This window comes from Setaria viridis, chromosome 8 (assembly GCF_005286985.2).
Source record: "Setaria viridis chromosome 8, Setaria_viridis_v4.0, whole genome shotgun sequence".
NCBI classification, from domain to species: Eukaryota; Viridiplantae; Streptophyta; class Magnoliopsida; order Poales; family Poaceae; genus Setaria; species Setaria viridis.
In genome coordinates, this window is record NC_048270.2 from 4,602,564 (window position 1) to 4,621,692 (window position 19,129).

At 42.6% G+C, this 19,129-nt stretch overlaps 1 protein-coding gene and 1 pseudogene across 1 annotated transcript; both read right to left on the reverse strand.

The window, feature by feature from the left end:
* Nucleotides 1-1,736: 1,736 nt before the first annotated feature.
* LOC117833513 (uncharacterized) lies at nt 1,737-14,629 on the reverse strand. The gene is made up of 7 exons (XM_034713038.2): nt 14,045-14,629; nt 12,573-12,709; nt 12,203-12,325; nt 12,050-12,107; nt 11,885-11,955; nt 2,505-5,705; nt 1,737-2,397 (listed from the first exon to the last, which is right to left on the reverse strand). Exons 5-6 carry the CDS (start codon nt 11,941-11,943, stop codon nt 2,552-2,554), a joined length of 3,213 nt encoding a protein of 1,070 aa, XP_034568929.1. The 5' UTR covers nt 11,944-11,955; nt 12,050-12,107; nt 12,203-12,325; nt 12,573-12,709; nt 14,045-14,629; the 3' UTR covers nt 1,737-2,397; nt 2,505-2,551.
* A 2,602-nt stretch (nt 14,630-17,231) lies between these two features.
* On the reverse strand, nt 17,232-18,765 carry LOC117866863 (probable 2-oxoglutarate-dependent dioxygenase AOP1.2; annotated as a pseudogene).
* Nucleotides 18,766-19,129: the final 364 nt, after the last annotated feature.

The following is a 19,129-nucleotide window of genomic DNA, read 5'->3' on the forward strand; positions in this document are numbered from 1 at the left end:
ATGTCTACATGAGGAAAGCTAAGAGTGAGGGGGTCTGATTCACTACTTACCTACTGCTCTCTAGGTGGTAATTTTAGGCCCATTTGGTATGGTTCCAGTTTCACTGAGAAACATTTCATATTTAGTTTCTTTATATAAGTGTTTCTCTAGTGAATCAGAATCATTTTGTGAAATAGTTTGGCTGGTTGGAAAGATTCTTGTTCTACCTTGTTTTCTTAGAAAATTCATAGAAATAAATATGCTTCAAAAAATATCAAAAATGTTTTGTGTGTGAGGAGCATCTCAAATAAGATCCATTTTGACTATTTTTTTCACTTATAAAGAATAAATAGTAAAAGAGGACCGCTACCAGACTAGAGAGATGGTTGAAAACGGTGAATCAGAATCATGCGAAACTGGTCTGTGGCCGTTTCACGCTCCTAGGCAAAAAAGGAGAAACGTTTCAAGTAATTCGTGGATGAAACATTTTCACCTTTTCACCATTTAGCGTAGATTCTAGTGATTCTCAGTAGAAATAGAACGTTTCTGCTAGCCAAACGCACCCTTTGTATCTTTCATACCACATAAGCTTTCAAGGAATAGCTTCCTAATACATTGTAAATAAAGGACATCACATAGCACGTGGTAATTTTGTAACACTTGGATTTAAGCTAGTAATATCCATTGGACTAATTTGAAATCGAATAAAATCAGTTGTATAATAATAGATGGCTTCAACATAATTAAAATGGGACAAATATATTTTATAACATGGCCTTATTGGAGTTTGGGGCTACTTAATTAAATTTAAGGAAAAAAAATAGGCAAAATCAAATTATTTTTCCAACACTTACGAGCTGCCCTAAGATAAATAGAGGGATAATACATAGCCTACATTGAAATTATAGATTTCAAAATATGTAGCACTTAGCCTTGGGGGTGTTAATCAAATGGAATCTTTACACCTTATACAATATGCATGCCGAGTTTCGTGACATTTGGAGTTCAAATACTATTTTATTAAGATGACCTAAAAGTGGGTAAATTTAACAGTAGCCCTAACATGGATATGGATAATGCATAGCCTACATTGAAATTATAGATTTCAAAATATGTAGCACTTACCATTGGGGGTGTTAATAAAATGAAATCATTACACCTTATACCATATACATGCCGAGTTTCGTGACATTTGGAGTTCAAATACTATTTTCTTAAGATGACCAAAATTGGGTAAATTCAACAGTAGCCCTAACATGGATATAGGGATAATACATAGCCTACTCTGAAACTATAGATTTCAAAATATGTAACTCTTGGCCTTATGTATGTTACGAAAATGAATTATTTACACCTTGTACAATGCGCATACAAAGTTTCGTAATATTTGAAGTTCAAATACTATTTTATTTAGATGGTTCAAAGTGGCTAAATGAATGGGGTGTTCTTTATCACACCAGGCACAATGGCGCAACAAATATTTGTTGGAAGAGGTTATTTTTAAAATTATATTGAAAAAAGGTTAAAATTAAAAAAAATCCATGCAAGTAGTAGTCGCTTTGCTCTGTCAGGATCCTGTGCGGCAAAGAAACAACCGTGCAACCGAGAGAAAGCCCTGCCTCGTGATTTCAGCAAACAAACAATCCTGTGAGGCAGGGCAAGCTACCTTCGGTGAAAGTGAGCGGAGAGCGTGAACGGTTCTCAGCAAACAAACAACCGTGCAACCGAGAGAAAGCGATGTTACCAAGAGTAATCAATGAGGTCACAACATAAATGGAATATAACAGAGTACATTTATCGCTGCAAATTACAAGTAGTTTGAAATTCATTCTCAGCACACCAATCCATACACATAAAGCTTGGTTTCATGGCAAGCAGAATTGCCAATTATTTTACACACAAAGCACACCAAACTGATCGGAACAAACCATCACAAAGATGACATGTCCCTTGGCAAAACAATATTAGGTAAAAAGCAGAACATACTCGAACACAATGCAGGATGCCAGGATACAAGCCATGCATCCTAGGAGTGGACAGGGCCTCTGGATATGAAATGAATGAAGCTCACCTAAGGTAGCTTCTGATGATATGTTTCTTGTGTGACACAAACTCTGATGGCGGCACGTGCAAGTAGTACTGGCTTTGCCCTCGAAGGCTCCACTGCAGCTTGCCCCACCATTCACACTCTCCGCTCACTTCCACCTTTGCTTCCGGATATTCCTTCAATAGTGGGAGAGGTTGAAAGGATGGGCAGCCTCGGACAAAGAGCTTCTCCCACTTTGGTGTTTCAAATTTAAACGTGACATCATCATGGAAGTGCTTCAGCTGTGGCAGCTCTTGGAGGCAGATACTTCTGATGTTTGGGAGTGGAGAACGTGCTGCCTCATAGGAACGATGTGGATCGGAATTTGCGCTCTGGTTGGAACAGAAGAGTGTGATCAGTCTCTCCAGTGCAGGTAATTAATTATAAACAACATTAGAAAATAAAAATTTTGATGTTTTGGGAGCGGAGGAGTCCCTACCTCATGTTTATTGTAGAAAATTGTCTTCAGGTTGGAGCAGAACAGGATCACCAGAGTCCTAGGGCAGGTAATGATAAACTACATGGGAAAAGCTTCTCCAGACGTGGACAGTGCTCAAGGTGAATGCGATTTAGTAACTTCAGAGTGTGCAACCTAGAAAATGTCAGATCACCAGGCTCGACCAGGCTTATTAGGTTATTTAGATTGGAGACCTGGGGTATCTTTAGGGACGGAACTACCTCTGGGGTTATTGTCCTCCTACCGCCGATGTAATTTATTATTTCCCCTGCCCCTTCTGAATGCATTTTCAATACTACTTCCATTCCACGGCAGTGAATGAGCTGGCATTCTTCCAGGCACATCATAATAGAATTGAGTTCGGTAAAGCATCTGATAAAACAATCATCCGTAATGTATATTGACTTTGTGATGGAGAGAAGATGCCTTAATCCATGTGGATACCGATTATATGCAGATATCTCCACATGACGTTGTTTTGGATGAAGTTTCATCATTGGCACAATGCTATCTGCCTTGGAAGAATGCACATCAAGATAAGGTGATTGCTTCTCGATCTTGGTACATATCTCACTTTTTTTCTTCGGCTCCATGCATCTCACACTCTTTGGTTTAACTTGGACATTGAAACACTGGAGAAACTGTCCTTCCTTGATTAACTTCTCAGCAGCATCTGAGTTGAAGCTATGAAATATACTGGGGTCATTTATGTTGATCTCAGCAGTATTGGTACTTCTCTCTCTATACTGATTCCCATCTGCACAAGTTCTCTGCTGGCAAAACATCATCAAAGCCTGGTTATAATCATCAGCACAGTGATCCAAATAGAAAACCTTGGGAAACCTAACCAATTGATGCCATGGAAATCTCTTATAACAGGGGACATTAAGAAGAAGTAGCATCCTGAGTTGTGGCAGATTTGGGAGGATGTGGACTTCCTCAATAGCTGTTCCTGAAAGATCAACATCCTCCAAGGCCGTAAGATCATCACTGAAGTCCACGGTTTTTAGCCTGCTGCACCCACGCAAGGACAGGCACCTAATCCGTTTTCCAGAGAGTGAGAAGGTTTTTAGGTTAGGATGCTCCAGGATTTGGATATCTTCCAAGGCTTCCCATCCTTGTATATAAAGATCTTCAAGGCTTGATAATAATTCCCAGAGAAACTCAATCCTTAAGCTAATACAATTATAAATATGCAGCTCTTTGAGGCCTTTGGCTTTAGAGAGTGATGTTGGAAGTGATACCAGTAGCGTGTTGCTTATGAGCTTTAGTGTATGCAGTCTTTGCATCGCTTCGAATGCACCCTCTGGAAAATAAGAAATCTGAGTTCCCTCGACATGAAGGATCAACAAATTGGACAATTTAGCCAAAGAAGGAGGCAATGTTTCGAGATGGGAGCAATTTCCCAGAATGAGCTCCTCAAGACATGGCATTTCACAGAAGAACTTAGAAGGCAAAGTGGTAAGCCTTGAACCCGACAGATCAAGGTAGTGCAGATTGCTCTTGTTGCTGCCATCTTGTTGGATTAGCTCGAGCAAGGGAACCCCATTCATATCAAGGACTTGAAGCTTTCCAAGGTGAGAAAGTGGTGAAGTTTCTTTCACAGATGCAGGTGCTTGCGGAGATAAGTTATCAAGCTTAGAGCAGCCCCTGAGCGAGAGCAAGGCAAGATTCGATAGGCGAGAAATCCAGGAAGGAAGTGAATTTATTGGTGTATAGGACAGATCAAGGACACGGAGGTAGTGGATCAACACTAGTTGAAAGCCTGATATATTTGAGCAACCTCTTAGAATAAGGGTTGTCATGTTCATCTCTCCCGGTACATTTCTTGGCACATACCGGGAACACCAGTTCCAGCTTACATGCCTACCATCGTCTTTCATAAATGAGACCCATCTTAGCTGGTCGCTTTTCTGATGATCAAAGAGTTCATCATGTTTGAGCCGGGGGACACCCCCAGCTAGCTTTGATAGGCCAGTAACGGCATCCATGGACGATGAAGGGTTGCTTGTTTGGCAAGAAACAGAATAGATTGGCAGTAATGAATATTCTTGCAAGGCATGAAAGATGACCTTTCCAGCTTCATATGCAGACCTGTAGTAGTTGCTGTTCCTTTTCTCACCGCTGGCCGCTGGTGTATCGGTGGGGCTTGTTCTTGAGAAAACCAGATCCTCAGCTACCCAACAGCGAACCAGCTCGTCAGAGCTAACAAATAAGGTGTTGCTTGTTTCTTGACGTCCAGCAGATCCCAGCTGCAGTGGATGGTAGAGGATAGCATAATAGAAGCAGTTCATAGCTATGCCGAGCCAGAACTCCTCGTCTCGCCCTTGCTGCTGGAGTGCGTTATGGATGGAGTTGGCTGCATCCCGTAAGGCCTCTCTGATCAGCACAGCCCAATCCCTGTCGTCGCGGAGACCAACAAAATTCGGGGCATAGTGCTGATCATCACGAGCCCCAACCAGCCATGTTCTTTCAGATAAATCGATCAGCCGCTGCTTCCAGTTTGCTGTCAGCCACTGTCTGCTTCTGTAATATACTTCCTTGGAAGTGGTTGAGATAAGCCACCGGTTCTGGTATGGCGACGGCCACGGTCCGCTCATTACGTGAACTAACACCTCCAGTGTGGCAGGAACATGCAGGTTCTCTACGAGCAGCAGATGCCTCTTTCCTTGCAATGCTTCTGGGATCCTCTGTAATAGTAGGGAGTCGCTGAGTTGACGGACGTGGCTAGGGTCCCACACCACGGACCGTGATCCAAACAACTCCACGTACCGACGTCCAAGCGCCCTGAGCATCAGGTTTTCGGAGAGTGCGCCGTAGCCGAAGTAGCACTCTTCTGCGGCGAGTTGCTTGAGCTTTAGAACCTCTTCTTTGTCACGCTGTGGCAATTCAAGGGTTCTTGCCATTTCCATAAGGACCTCAAATGCCAGCCAATGACTGCCTGTACTGCTGCTTGCATGAGGTGGTAGGCTCACACGTGTAATGTGGTCGTATGGCCCAGATATGTCCTTGGTGCGCTCAAACAAGAGCCTGCTCAAGGTCCGTGAAAACGAAGCCGCATGTCCCATTCCGACGTTCCATGTCACCGGGTGGTCCTTGATCCACTGCGCTACCCTTTCTTCCAACGCTGGTAAATATGAAACGTATTGCCCTATCCTCCCATGGAACACGGGGCCATAATTCCTTCAATAAAAATGTTGGGGAATGCATAGGCGTTATTAGTAATAATCAAGGTGTTGTAAATAGAAACACTGATATGTTGCAATTTTGTAGATGGTTCTATCCAATAATTAAATTGAGATAACGATATTGCTTCTCTTTTTTCAGAAAATTAAACACTGCTTACAGCAACAAAATTGGTCATGGGAACCATACAAATATCCAATAATTTTGTTGAATCGTCCACTTATTCAGAAGAAACATCCGATGGTTCGTTTGTAACCATCTATTTTAATTAATAAATTATGATGGTACTTTATATTTCAATCGTCTGCAATTTTGTTAATTATCGACAACAAAAGATGAATGTTTTATATGTCTGTTTTGCTGTTTGGGTTATATTGTGAAAACACCGACCAGATACTTGAGACGGTTTATGTCTGGTGTCCTCCTTTTAACATTGTGTGTTGAATATCTTTTCAATATTTTTCAGGTTAATGATTGTCCACAATTGACTCAATTCAAATGTCGAATTCTCCATCTACAACATGCAGCCATATTTCGGACCCTCTCGTATAGACTCCATAAAAAACCGCCCTACTTTGCTTTTAACCGTTTGTACTGACCATTTCTGGTGTAGTGATCGGTCCCGACTCTGTTACAGCTATCTGTGATAGTTCTTAGCAATATTCCCGTGTTGATGACTAACTGGAGCCGACACGCACACTATCCGTACCAGTGCTAGTAGTTTGAGGATCCATGCCGGCCTTTATTACGCGTTGGCATGGATATATGAACTTTTCATCCTTGTTGCTGCTTGTATTTGTGCTAGGAATGGGAGGAAGAGGGTGCATGAGTGCTTTTGTGTGCGGCTAATCTGATAAGTGCCTCTCTCCTCTGGTGCGTGTCCTCTATCCCCCTTGAATTTTTTACAAATAGATCTTCAATATTCATCACATCGGTTAAGCAAACTTCTTCATTTCCTCATCAGTACATGTGAATGTGAGACTCGTGGTTTCATGATGCCGCAGAGGCCAAGCGACCGAGCATGACACCAGGCCTCGGTGCTGGTGTGCGGCGGGGGTAATATGGCGTCCGGTGGCCGGAGGCTACTGGTGTAGTGGTGTACGACGACAGCGATAGCAACACTAGTAGACCAGGAGATTCCTAGGAATGAAATGTACTAGTAGTCCATTTTTCATTTTTGCTGTGTGTTTCTAGTTTTAGTTGGAGGATGTCTATGTTATGATGTCGCTGTTTGTGAGGGGAGCGCATGGGAGCCTTTTGTGCAATGTTCTTGTTCTTTTGTGCAATTTTCCCCTTACTATATGTTAATAAATAGTGATGTTCTTATAACTGCAAATAAATATGAGATGCATTCAGATGAACATTAGGATGTATGATTTGTCTTCTGTCATCAGATAATCTTCTATAAATTGTTTCTTTTGCTGGAAAATAGGTATGTGTGCAGAGCTAGCCATGACTCGGTAGGGCAGATACTGCTGTTGCTGCCGGTGATAGATGAACCGGCAAGAAGACCTATAGGTATTCTGAAGTGACAGTTGAATAACAGGCACAGATGACCATTAAAAGCCAGCACGGATAGGCGTTTTCTGCAATAGTGACACGAAAACAACTCACTTTTCTTTCCATGGATCCTTCCTTCGGTAAAGTTATTGTAACTTAAGGCAGTGAGGTGTGTAGTATTGAATATCGTGGTGTGTGGACAATTTTAGTTCTTCCCCTCTAGTCCAAGGCCAGCAGTCACGTGTACATTGTGCCTTTACTGCAATGTAAGATGCAAGGATCTCAACCAGCCTAGTCGTTATATATCGCTTCATGAGGTGCAGCACATCAGAAAAATGTAGTGATGAGAATGTTAAATAAGGCTAGTTACAGTTTATGGTATTATACTCCGGTATACCTAAGACTAACACGTCGCATGGAGGACATTAAATTCATAGGAAACAGAAAAAGCTACAATACATACTATCATATCACTATTTTTAATACTATCGAAGTAATTAATTATTCATGTACTATGCCATGGAAGTGAATAAACTATTGAATTTAAGGCTGAACTGTTGGATTTTGTGCTTAGGATGTATGACCATGCTGATATATTGCTTGTTTGATTTGTTTCCACACGTTGACACACATTTTTGCCAAGCCATGTGTTGGGGAATCGACCGCGGATCGCGGGTCCGAGGGACCGTCGGTTTCGGGGAGCCTCTAAAACCAACGGGAGACCTCCGAACTTGGAGGGGGATAGGGGGATCCCTATTGTGGTGAGGGCTCTTGGCGGCGTGCACAGGTAATGCCCTAATAGGTTGCATTGCTTGCTAAAGCGAGACCCTTCCGAGAGGTTGGGGTTGCCCTTGAGCTAGGAGGAGGACCCCCAAAGGCCTCCCTCCAGATCGGAAGTCATATGTTCCGGGAGGCGCGAGAAGGAGAGCCGGTCCCCGCCCTCACGGTGGCCGGGGGTAGGGTTTCCTACACGCGTGGTCCCCAAGCGAGTTAGGACGTGCCAGCGTTAGCCCTATATACGGAGCTGCCACGCTAGCCTTCCGTACGGAGCCACCACATCTGCCCTAAGTACGGAGGACCTCCGTACCTTGAAGGGGATTTTTACCTAACTTCCCCTAGGGTACTCCGCGATAGGTCCAATCCTGTGGGTGCCTTACCGGGGGCACAAGGGTCTTTTACCAGAACAGATCCCATCCCCTGAGACTATAAATAGAGGGGTTTTGGACTCAATCACACACAACATTCTAGCCACTCAGTCCCCTAGAAGCTCTTCTGGACAAGTGACTTGTTTCAGAGCCACCCTCTACTGTTTGGGCTCTTTTGTAACCACAAATACCATGTTTAAGATATAATTAGCAACTCGTTGGCCACCTTTGAGGTAGAAAAGAAAAGAGCCAACGGATGGTGGGGCACCTAGCTAAAGAAAGTACTAAGGTGCGGTTTGATTTGAGGATGGAATGCGATAGGGATATGAAGTGGGTTATTTAGGGGTGGGTATGGATTAGGGTTATAAGATCATTTTCCCTTTCCTTTATTTGGTATGAGTGGGTTTGGGTTAGGGATTGTAACATCCTAAAATTCATCACATAATTATTTAGCAATCCTTTGAATTTTCTAGGTTTTATCTAAGGCTTGATTAAATTCTTAGGTTTTAATTGGGAATCCTATAGGCTAATTTAATTTAACTATCACATTAAATAATGTACTCAAAATGAGTGTGTGTTTTGCATTTTTGCTATTGCATTATGGTGTTTCATTAGTGCAAAGGTTTTTAAAATACGTTTATGCGATGTTTAAGTTTTTCTGAGAATTTCTCTTGTTCCTAGAGCTAAATCCATAGGTTCTAGAGGTCCTTTCACGAGCTCCAAATATTGTATTTGGATTCCCCATGTCCGAAACCATCTCCAGGAGTTTTCCTGAATTTTTTGGAATTTTTGAAGTATTTTCAAGGTTGAAAAGCAATTTCAGGATTTACTGGAATTGTTTTTGAATCCAAAATTAATTCCCGAAAATGGGAAAAGGAGGAAAATAAAACCCAAACCCTACCCTGTCCATAAATATATGCCGGTGATCTCCTTGACGTACTTTTTCCAATCCCGCAAAGCCCACCTCATTTTGAGAACTTTAGCTTCCCAGTTTGGAGCCAAACTTCTGCCAACTTCCGACAACAATTTACACAAGCAACTCCAGCGAAACTGTAAATCTTTAGTAAAATGTGAGCACACTATCACGTTGGTCTCATCATTCTCGTTCCATTTCACTGTTCAAGCGTGAGATTGGCAGCCCGTGGCTAGCGACCCTCTTTCTCCTCCCTCTCTCTCCGTACCACTGCAGCTCCCTCCTTGCTGGCATTGTGCTGGCGCTCGTCGAGAGCCCTGCCTGCCAGCACACCACACCTGCTGTAGCACCTCCGCCATCTAGCTGCCACCACCGCTCGCGCCCGGTAGCCGCGACTTGCCCAGTCCCCATGCGCCTGGGTGCCACCGCCACCCCTGCTGCAGCTGCGCGCCCCCTGGCCTCGCTGCCTCCAGCAAGGCCGGCCACCGAGCCGCATCGATGGACCAGCCGGAGGTTGAAGAAGACCAAAGTTTTGCTCTTAGCCCCCGAAGAAAGCCCTAATCTCACAATTCAGTCTGACCTTAAGTTTTTATGTGTTTATGCCCTTAGTTTTATCGGCTAAGCTCCCTGAATTTTATAAAACCTGCCAGCAAGCACCTAGAGCTTAGTTAATCCATATCTTTCGCGATTTAGCTCCGTTTTAAGTTATTTATTTGCTCACGTGTTCATAATAACCTGTAGATTTTTTTGTGCTGCTTTTTAGTACTGTTAGTGCTATTTGGTATACTGTTTATTATTTACTGTATTGCTTTCTTTGCACATGCTTGTGTGAAGCAGAGAGAGTGCACCATTCGAGGAATTTTCTAAAGATCAAGGCTTTGAAGACTCTGAGCAGCAGTAGGGCTTTGAGGAAGGCAGGTGTCCTTGGTCATTCCCATTAGTACCTAAATGACATGCAATTTATCCACAATAATTATTTATCGCTTCAATTAATATGACGAGTTCCAATTAAGGATGATACCTAGTTTCTTTTAATCATACCTTGCAGCAGGATTGTTTAAATAAACTTGTTGGTAGATGGTGCTTAGTTTTCTCAACTGGGTTGGTAAATGAACAACATGGTTATATTTATTTATTTAATCTATATTCATGTATGGTTTATTCATTATAGGACCACATTGTTAGTTGGAACATGGAGAACCACCTAGGAAAATAGTGCAACTACAAGTGTCTGATGGCTCTGACTTCGGCTATTAACTAGTGAACTTGGTACTCCATGATCCCACCTAAAAAGGGCAAGAGGGGTTGCATCGTTAGAGTATAGCCCCGGTCCTCTTGAGTGGTATTCTTGGTTAAGGTACTACACTTATTAGGGATGGTTATCTCTGCTTTGACTTGAAACCTTAGTGGATTATTTTGTATTAAGTAAAAGTTGTCTCATAGTGAATCTCTAGCCACTCACCTTGCAAGTATTTAAATAGCTAGCTACCTCGAGCCACTTGGGAAATACGAATTGTGGGTAAAGTTGTACAATATCTAAAAACTGTTATAACAGTTGTGCTCACGGTCAGGAGCAGTCTTGACCCTCACATGATTAATTCACTTGAATATGAATCAACATTTTATTATTTGTTTATGTCCCTACCTTTGGTATATTGATGCTCAATATTAATTGTGGGTTGGTATAAACTTACATTTGAAAGTAATTAGCTGCTGAATAAAACTTGGTAGCCTTCCACTATATAAAGCCTTGCATGTCATTTATTCCCTTATCTTGCTGAGTACGGCATGTGCTCACGCTTGTGTTTTATATATTGCATCTACAACACCGGATTGCTGCTCAGGCTCAGAGAATTTTGAGGATTACACTGAAGATTTTGAGGAATTCTAGGCGAGTCCCCCAGTCAGCTGCACGTGGAGATGGAGCATTTGTTTACATTTCTTAGTTAAACCCTCGTTTATTCTTCCGCTAAGACCTTTGTCACTCGAATATATAACAAATACTTTCATACTCTTTCGTTTTGATGTGGTTGTGGTTATTAACTTGAAGTCTATTATTATATGTGTGAAATTTTGATCCTGGCACACATATGAGATGCACTTGGTTTTCCCACTAAAATCGGGTATGACAGGGATATATATTTTTATGACCATATTGCCCTCTTCAAAAAGTAGGAGTTTCCTTTATAGTATGATGGTATTTTTGTTATTTTAAACCCTATTATATTCCATCATAACCCAACCATAACCCACCCCTTTCCATTGGGACTGGATTGGTGGGATAAGAAGCTCTTATTTCGCTTTCCCAAACTTTTATAATTTCCCAGAGCCCATACCCAAACATGGGATAAAAGCTATCCCACTTCTAATATCCCATTACCTCCCATCATTTCCAAACAGCACCAGATAGCAAAAGTTATGGCAAAGAACCAAACACCTACATAAGAAATTGTTGCGTGCTATGGTTTTACGTGGCAATGTTTATCCACGAACCAAACAAACTCATAGCCTCATTCTCTCTCCTATTTATTAATTCTTTGACGCATAAGCTTAATATCCTAATGGCATCTAACAGATGTGCATGACGATGTTCCCATAGGGAGAGACTGACAACTCACCATGGATATTTTACTTCTTGATCAACAAGGGAAAAAATCGTTGGGAAATAGGAATCCATGCTTAGTCCCACCTGAGATATGCAACACTCTAATCATTCTGATTCTCTCATTAAATTTCATTCAAACACAAGCAAAAAAGTATGAATCATGCAGCACGGCCACTACCTAGGGTGAACGCAGCCACGCCTGCACTTGTGAGCGCCCACCAGCATGCCAACGACGCCTTGAGTATAAAGGTTGGGGAAGATAAAAAGACAATTTATATAAGATTAGTAAACAAAAGAAGAATTGAACCATCTAGCATGTTACAAAACATACCTCAATATTTCACTAGAAGGCCCCAACTGTAATCTGCCTAGGGAAAGACGATATACACTTGGAAAGAATAATAAAACCAAAAGTTGGAGACCTTGAAAATAAACCCAACACCATTAACATATCCTGCAAGAAAAAAGCCTTAAAATGAAGTTGGGAAGAAAGGAAGGTGACGATCACTTATTGCTTTCTCTTTGCCATATTTTCTATTTACAACATTTGTGGAAAACCTTATATTGTCCAGATGATTAAGAAATATCTGTTAATTTATATTTTCCATATAGAAATATAAATTTATATGTCTGAAAGCCGTGGATTTATAATTCAGTTGAGTTTCAGTACGTTTTGAAGTTGAGAGTTGAGACATCCATACCTGGTATAAAATTCAAACAGCGCCATACAAAATGGTAAATCCCTAGATGAAGAGGTCAATTAAGCCCCGCAAACAAGCCACAATAGCAACCCCAGAATTCCTTGAAGTCAATAGCCTGCACGCGTGATGACCCTAATCTGAAAGAAAATATAATAAAAGTTCTGTCAAGGCAATGGAGTTAGCATATAGTATAAGAAATCAAATTCTCCCATTCCACTGGCTTCCGTAGCCCTCCACAGAATTCAGAAGCTACATTAATTAATTAAATGAAAAGGTGTGTCTTTCATCCTTCAATTATTATAAAAGTGGGACATTCATCCCTCATGTTTTATTTGGTGCAAATCAATCCCTTAATTATCTAAACCAATGCATTTATCACCCCACCTTAGTTCAACAATGCTTTAGCGCCATCTAATGGCGGTTTATGCCATGCAATCATCGAACTAATCCCTACTTAGCGATGTAATATACTAAGTCGAAGATATACAACCCCCAAAAAAATCAGTAAATCCTCTAAATTGGCTACCCTTCAAAAGTTTTATAGAAAAAATTAACGGAACCAATTCATACCGAACTATTATAGTGATTGACTCAACATTAGACATGACTAAGCAGTGATCAATAAGATAATTACATAGCTTAAACCGATGTTATATGACACTAAACCATTATTAAACAAAGGTAAGGATGATAAATGCACCGATTTATTTAGTTAAGGGGTTGATTTACAGCAAATGAAACATGAGGGATGAATGTTACATTTTTGCAATACTAGAGAGATGAAAAATACGCTTTTTTCTTAATTAAAACACATCTCATGTACACTTCATGTGCCTGGCCTCGAGGGTTCGCAGTGATGCGGTGGGGAGAAGTGCGAGATGCGGGGGAGAGTAGTATAAAGTAACAATGTGCAGCATCTTCCATGGAACTTGGGATTGGTGGTGGCCACGGGTGTGTGCGCCGGTGTTTGACCTCCCTCCTTCAAGAGGATGGAGGTAGTGCAGGCAGAGGAATTTCGCGTACTGCCGATGACGACCGTGGGGAAGAGGATGAGAATGCAGCAAGCGGAGAGGAATTTCGTGGAGGCAGCGGCAGAGCTTGAGTCGGTTCACGATCGTGAAGGGATGGACGAGCATAGCAAGCGCACAATTGCATTGGCAGGCATTGTATTTCTATTTCCCCCTCTTAGTGACCAGTATCTTCTTCCTTTCTTATTCTTTCCCGGAACATAGCTATTCGCAGTGTTTTTTTCCATAAATGTGTATTTCCTACTATTATACTGCATGGAGCTAATTTATCTAATCATCAAGGATATTGATGCATCCGAACTCCGCATCAGGATAGAGAGTTGCGATTGTTTCTATAATTGGGACCCCTATTATGTACTTTTCGTTAATCCAAATACCAAGAACACAAACTACAATGTTGTGTGATATATACAATAATTGAATAACGTTTTATTGAAACGTTACCTGGTTTCTGACGAACCGGCATTGCCATTGAGTTGATGAGAATGACAATTTGAGATGAGATACCGTTGAGAAATTGCAAAAACTGATGGCTGACAGAGATGAGGCGGCCACGCTCGTCCTATATACAACCAAGATAGAAGCAGCTAGCTTTTTGGATGCTTTTCTTTTCCAAAGCGGGACGCATGGACAAGTAAGGAATGCATTCTCTTTTCAGAAAGCTCGACATGCCATGCAAAGATGCATACCAACAAGCAAAAGCAGCAAGAACACTGCCTCTGATTCAGGGTAAATAATTAAAGGTAAAGGAACCCTCAATCAAAGAGGAAGTATCAGATTGATAGAGCAGGTAGAATAAAGAAAAAGGAACATGGTGGGAGGACCATTCGGGGAGGAAATTATTCAGACAATAGCAGAATTACAAGGAAAATGAGATCAAACAGCAATGCTCCTAGAAGGCTAGAAGCGTCAAGAACACAGAGAACAAAGAATGGGTTTCACCAACGAGAGAGTATGGGACCATGGAGAGGGGACCGGACGACGGTGTGGATCAAAGCAAAGTTACTAGAAAACGACATGATGGGCAAAGGACCAAACGAATCAAAGTAGAAAGAAATTGGATAACTACAGTACCACAAAATAATGGTCAATAGATATTAATGGACAAAAAAGTACATAGCCAATCGAAAGGAATTGGTGCTCGTAGTCTAACACATGGAGGAGGTGAATTAGGCAAACATAAAACCTTAACATATGGCTTCCACTACAAAACACCGAACACATAAACCCATAGACTAGATCATGTTATCTAAATGTGCATCTATGGTTGATCTAGTGAAACTTCCCACCAACAAATAGTTTTGCAACGTAAAGCTAATCCTAACAAGAAACTACTCTTGAAACAAATAGTTTTGCAATGTAAGGCCCTCAAGTTGTAAGTATGAAATGCAAAAACGTAAATGAGTGTGTTACGAAGAATGCTAACTTAGCATGATGATTTATCCTGTGATATCGGTAAGCATATGCCACTCCTAATCCAAGTTGGAGCTCCACCATGGATATATTCTCCGTCACCAAATGTCTCTCAGTCAAGGTCTTGGGCTCGCCACAAAGGCTCTCTTTGGGTCACCTTGACGCCGTCTCCACTACGAAGCTTCTCCATAAAGGAAGGGCTCTCCTTGTCCGCCGCACACAGATGTCGTCGCCATCCTACACCAAGCTGGAGGGTCAACAACTAGCTGGTGAGCCATCGATGCCCCAAGATTCCAGCGCACCAAGCTTACAAGGATGGTTCAGCTGCGGTGGCGTGTGGTGGGGTGTTGGGGCTGCGGCTCTGGATCCCCATCTAGCTGCGTCGGCCGCGCGCGTTGGGGCATCGACCCTGCGTCGGCAGCTGCGGAGGGCTGCGGCTGGATTTTTGTTTGGGTACCGGGCATTACTGCCGGTTCCCATATGGCGGTGATGAGGACACCTATCACCACCGACCCCAATCCAATGGGTGGCAAAACTGACAGTGATGCACGGTTTGGGGCCCGCTAGTGTTGTTTAGTAGTGTCATGATGTGGTTAAAAAACACACACCCTGGATAGCCAACATATAGTAATAACAGTTTAACAGTCAATGTCATGCCACAAAAATTATAAGGACATCGCCGTGCAAAAAAACAAGAGCAAAGAAGGGCTCTATGTTATTATTTTTTATCCTTTTTTTTGGTAAAAATGTAGGCCTAACCATGCTGGAGGCAGTGGCATGCACGTACGAGAGAGTCATTTTATCCAATCTGATGTTGTATTTATGATTGGATAAACACTACTCAAACTAGGTAAAATAATAACAAGTTTGCGCAGCTTTAAAAGGCTTGTGACAATATTGCACCCACCATGCAAATCTTGCCACCGACCGTGTAGCCTACTCTAGTAAGAAACATGTAAAAATTGGCTTTAACTAGTCTATCAACCCGTGCTCCCGCACGGGTTAATGCTTTTAAAAGTTATTGTATTTAAAAATTATTTAGAAATTAAACTTCTAATTAATAGTTAAAATTGTTTACCTATTACTCTCTCATTTTTTAATCCTTCGACATAATACTCATATAGATGTCTACTTATATTTTTCTAGTTGTGATTGTTTTTTAATTAATAATTACTCTACACCTTGCATCCACATCCATTTCATTTTGTATCGCATCTCCATATATTATATTTAGCATAAAAATCAATATTTTTCATCACTTCCTCACATACATGTATAAATGGTCTATAGGTGTCACTCATCATGTGTGTATACCTTAACTCAGCATTTGTATATTAACAATGACATAATAGGTAATTTAGAATTATCTATTAGCTTACTTTTGTATATTTATGTATGATGCACATGAAGATAATTAGATTATGATTTACGTGCTTACTTTAGATTATTTCTAATAACAACATACGTGGGTAACTTAGATATAAATTTAGAATGATATTTTAAGTTATGCTTTGTAATGATATGCATAAGTAAATTGGATTGGAAGAGCTCGGCAATTTATATAAAGGTTTAGTGTTTATTTTAGAATATTTTCATATTGAAAGTGGTGGGTAACTTTTTTTAAAAATATAACAGACCAATGACTATGATTCTTAGAGTTTACTGGATTGATGTTTGATGTTTCTAATTTTTGTGAGAATTTTTTAGGATTTGTCCTTTTTTCTAGCGTGTCTCGTAGAACTTAGTCTCCAATGGAAAAAAAAGTGAGGCCGCGTGACTGCAAAACTATTACCTTGATCTACCTCTCATTTGTTAAATATTCAAACACAATAGTTATATAGATATATACTTATTATCTTTATCCGATTGTGATAGATTTTAGTTAGTAATTATATTACCTTAATGTACCTCTCATTTGTTATGGATCCCTCCACCACTAGGCTTTGTTAAAATCAATGTCAATGCAGCCACTTCGAAGAATTCAAGCAAGGCAGTGGTCGCTGCCATTGCTAGGGGCACTGCAGGAAACTTTCTAGGAGCATCCGCGCTGGTGATTTGTGCACTCTCAGATGCAGATATCATCAAGGTTATTGCGTGCAGGGAAGGCCTGGTGTTGGCGAGTGACCTCATGGTTCAACACTTAGCCTCGGACAATGTTAACGTGATCAGAGGAATCAAGGAGGGAGAAATGGCCGCTCATGGCCATATCACAGGGAGATAAAGGCTATAGCAGCACAGTTTGGCACTGCTGATTTTATTCATGAAAATAGGCGCTCCAATGTGGATGCTCACACCATCGCAAGAAGTGCGATTTATGCTGAGTTTGGCATGCAAGTTTGGCTGTTAAATCCGTGTCAAGGTATTTGTAACTCTTATAAGCCCCCCCTCAAAAAAAAAATAAAACCAGACTAGGGACATCACCAACAGATTTGGACATGGAGGGGGAACATCTATTATTAATTTATACGTTTAATCCAAAGCTTAATAACGTAATTAAAGCAGCCGTGAAAATGGTGGATTACTGGTAAAACAAATAATGGCCATATTCCCTGTATTCTCCTTGCGCTGCCGTCTCCACTCCACAGAACGCCCTGAGTGGATCGCTGGACTTGCGCCCTTCCTCCGACTTACGGAACTCGCCGTAATCGTCGAGGTTGCACGGGTTATACACCAGAGGATGCTCCGCATCCACGAGCTCGTCCATGGCGCTGACCACCGCGCCATCCCTGGGCCGGCAGAGGAACAGCACGCTGTAGCGCTCCCGGTTGCTCGGCGTCCTCACCCGGTGGAAGCACGCCGGCACCCGCCCATTGGTCACCACCGTGAGCAGTTTGCCGGCGAGGCAGGTGAAGGTGTCGGGCTCGGTCGGCGCCGCGAGCCACCTCCCATCGCCGCCGGCCTGCACCTCGAGCCCTTCCACCTCGTGCTGCACGACGACGGTGAGCATGCCTCCGTCGTGGTGGGCCCTCACCGACATGCCCGTCGCCGTGTCCTCGGGGACGCCATAGCGAGACAGCCGCACGGCGTGGGTGTGCGAGCCCAGGATGAGTTGGATGTGGTCCTCCCGGACGCCGAGGCCCTCCAGGGTCATCCTCAGCACCGTCCGCTGGAGCTCCACCATGTTCTTGGCGAACGTCACGATCGTATCGTTTGAGTTGGTCACAAAGACACAGAGATTACATCATAATCTAGCAACTCAAATTTTTCAGAGCAGAAACCCAAATTTTCACAGCATAAAAATTGCATCCTCGTGTTATAGTCTTATAGAAACAACAAGAAAGAAAAAGAAATTACTAACCAGAAGGCAGGGTTGCCCTGCAGCGGCCACATGAGGTGGGCGAATTCACGACGCGGGCGGCATCGGCTGCGTCCTCGACGCGTAGGCTCTCCCGGACGAGGCCGGGATCGGAGCATTGCCGAGGTAGCTCTTGAAAGGACCCCATCTGGAGACGTTCCGTTGCTTGGCCTCGACCGGGAGAGCGAAGAGCTCAGGCATGGCGTGCCCGAACAGCGCCCGCCTGAGGTCCGGCCCGAGCGCGCCTCCGTGCCTGACGACGACGAAGCCGTGCGCCACCATGGAGGCCGTCACCGGGGCCTTGGCCTCCTCCCACCCCTGCGATCCGGGCTCCGTCCCGCGGAGGTCCACCGCGGGGATCTCCATTAGTTGAGGTTCAAGTGTTGCCACCACGGAGCTTGTGATTGATGGACCAGAGCAAAGCTTGAAGATAATAGGGTGGCTAGGATTTCCAAGGCAGCACATCCGAATAAATATCATATTGCACTTCTACATCATCAGATCAGGACGAAATTAAAAGACAACGAGGAACATGTGCTACGCAAAAATGCAAGATAGTCGCGACAGGATACCCGGTGTCTAGGTTGTTGGTTGCGCAGACAATGGTGTGGCCATGCTCGTGCCTACGTGACATGATTGTCATCTGGTAGCATTACTGTTGCCAGCTCGCCAGAAAATGAAGGTGACTGTGCAAGGTGCAACGCTTGAGGGTAATCTGGCATTCATCTTACCTTCCAGTTAAGTGGTACGGTGTACATGCGCTCACATGCCGACACAACATAAAAGCTACTAGATAGCCATTAGACCATGAAAACTTGGAC